This window comes from Solanum stenotomum, chromosome 1 (assembly GCF_019186545.1).
Source record: "Solanum stenotomum isolate F172 chromosome 1, ASM1918654v1, whole genome shotgun sequence".
NCBI lineage: Eukaryota > Viridiplantae > Streptophyta > Magnoliopsida > Solanales > Solanaceae > Solanum > Solanum stenotomum.
Window position 1 is genome coordinate 32,146,955 of NC_064282.1, and position 2,255 is coordinate 32,149,209.

At 36.1% G+C, this 2,255-nt stretch overlaps 1 protein-coding gene across 1 annotated transcript; it reads right to left on the bottom strand.

The window, feature by feature from the left end:
- Positions 1-286: 286 nt before the first annotated feature.
- Positions 287-715, bottom strand: LOC125874447 (uncharacterized). The gene has a single exon (XM_049555373.1). It carries the CDS (start codon positions 713-715, stop codon positions 287-289), a length of 429 nt encoding a protein of 142 aa, XP_049411330.1.
- Between the last annotated feature and the right edge of the window lie 1,540 nt (positions 716-2,255).

Genomic DNA, 2,255 nt, shown 5'->3' on the forward strand with positions numbered 1-2,255 from the left:
TTGTGAACTTTGACCAGCAGTAAATTGTGAACTGTGGCTAGCTGGTTGTGAAGTATGGACACCAACCTAAATATCAAACATAAAGTTTGTTCATTACATTCACCAAGAATTTTAAAAGGCACAAACAAATAATAAGTTATTTTACCTTGCAATATTTCTTGTTGTGGCCTTGTTGTTTACACTTGGAACAAGTAATTTTCAACCCTTGTTTGGACATCTTTCCATACTTCTTTCTTGATTCATCTTTACTCTTTCTTCTATTTCTTGGAAGTCTACCAGGCATTTGCTAAGGTTCAGGAGGCTCAATCCTTGGATTGTTAGTTTCAGGCCATATCTTCATATTTGAAATTGGTTGAATAAAATGACTATAAGCCTTTAAGAATGTATCCTTCCTATACCAATGCTCCACAAGTGGTTCAGGTTCCTGTTCTATGTGATACAAAGCAGAAATAGCATGTTGGCATGGAATACCTCTCAATTGCCAAGTTCTACAGCTACAAACTCTATTAGTCAAGTTGACTGTATGCCTATACTGCCCTTCTCCAATCTCAAATCCAACATCAGCATTCCACAGCACCTTGCATGCCCTAGACTTTTCCTTATTCTCCTCCAACATAAGTCTAGCCATAGGTGCAATAGCACATATCCATGTGTCAGCAAACTTAACCATATCCACAGTTCTAGTCATTAATTTTCTCCTAATTTCCTCCAACATGGTTATTATAGATTTGTGTCTACATGATAAGATCTATGAGTTAAAGGTTTCACACATGTTATTTTCAACTGCATCACATTTGGAATGCTCTTGAAAGAATGCTCTAACCCATGACACTTGTGGATAATGCAATAAATCATCATTAATTTCATTACCAAGTCTGCTCATTTTGTAAAGCTCTTCACTGTACTTCACTTCAAAAGTTGCCTTCGAACATCTCCAGAGTTGTTTTCTCCTTTCCTCTCCCTTCCATGTTTTACTCCAATTAGACCAGATGTGTCTAGCACACATTCTAACTTCAGCATTTGACAGCAATTCACCAACAGCTGCTTGAAGACCCTACAATAAAATAGAATTCAATACAATTCAAGAAAGAAAATACATTTCTATATATCTATAATTATCAAAGTAATAGACAATTACCTTCTGCATATTTGATGTTACAGTAAGACCCTGTCCAGTACCCAACTGTAGGTCCTCTTTCAAGTAGTTGATTAAGAAACTCCAGCTATGTTTAGTCTCCTTGTCCACAACTGCCCAGGCTATAGGAAACATCTGATTGTTTCCATTTCTTCCAACTGCTACAAGAAGTTCACCCTTACAAGCACCATTTAAGAAACATCCATCAAATCCTATTATTCTTCTACATCCTTCCTTCCACCCTTTGTTCAATGCATCCAAGCATACATAAAAATACACAAACAAATTCTTTCCTGGTACAGTTTCTCTATCCATCCTTACCCAAACAGAACTACCAGGATTGGTTTGTTTTATGACTTCAGCATAATCACATAACCTTGCAAATTCCATATTCCAGTCACCCATGTTTTCTCTAAGAATCATCATCTTTGCTTTGCAACAAATTGTTCTACCCACTTTTAGTCCTAACTCCTCCCTACACAACTCTTGTATTTCCCAAATCCTCAAAGATGGTTGTTTAGTTATTTCATCCTTGAATCTACTTGCTAGGAACTTAGTTGTACACATTTTGTTCTTATTTGATGGTAAACACTTGTGTATAGGATAATAATTCTTAATCATAAAGTTACCAGAATCCCTATCAATAGCACCATAGCACAACCATTTGCATTTTTCTTTGAATTTACATTTAGCTCTCACTCTATGAGCTTCATTAGGCCTTAACTTAATCTGATAATTTTTTTCAACAGCATATTTTGCCAAAGCCTTCCTAAATTCCTTAGCATTCTCAAAAATCATTCCAAGTTCAAAAATAGCAACAGTACATTGATCATCATACCTGACCTTTTTGCTCTTTCTTCTGCCTAGTAGATCAACACCTCCAACAACTTCTGCATCTAGTATATCAGTGCTATCATCACTATCACATTCTGAGCTATCAATATACTTCTCATCTCCTCCCTATCTGCCAACATATCTATCCTTCTTATTTATTCCAATATCTTCAAAACCTCTATCCACACCAGCCTCACCTATTGGTACCTCTTTAGTTATTGTTTTCTTCTCCCTATCTCTTTTCTTCCTAAGATTAGGATTTCTTTTGTTTCTCCTTTCAGCCCTA

Bases quoted from the DNA above. Each gene is read 5' to 3' on its own strand.
- LOC125874447 (XM_049555373.1), bottom strand. From the start codon at position 715: ATGTTGGAGGAAATTAGGAGAAAATTAATGACTAGAACTGTGGATATG.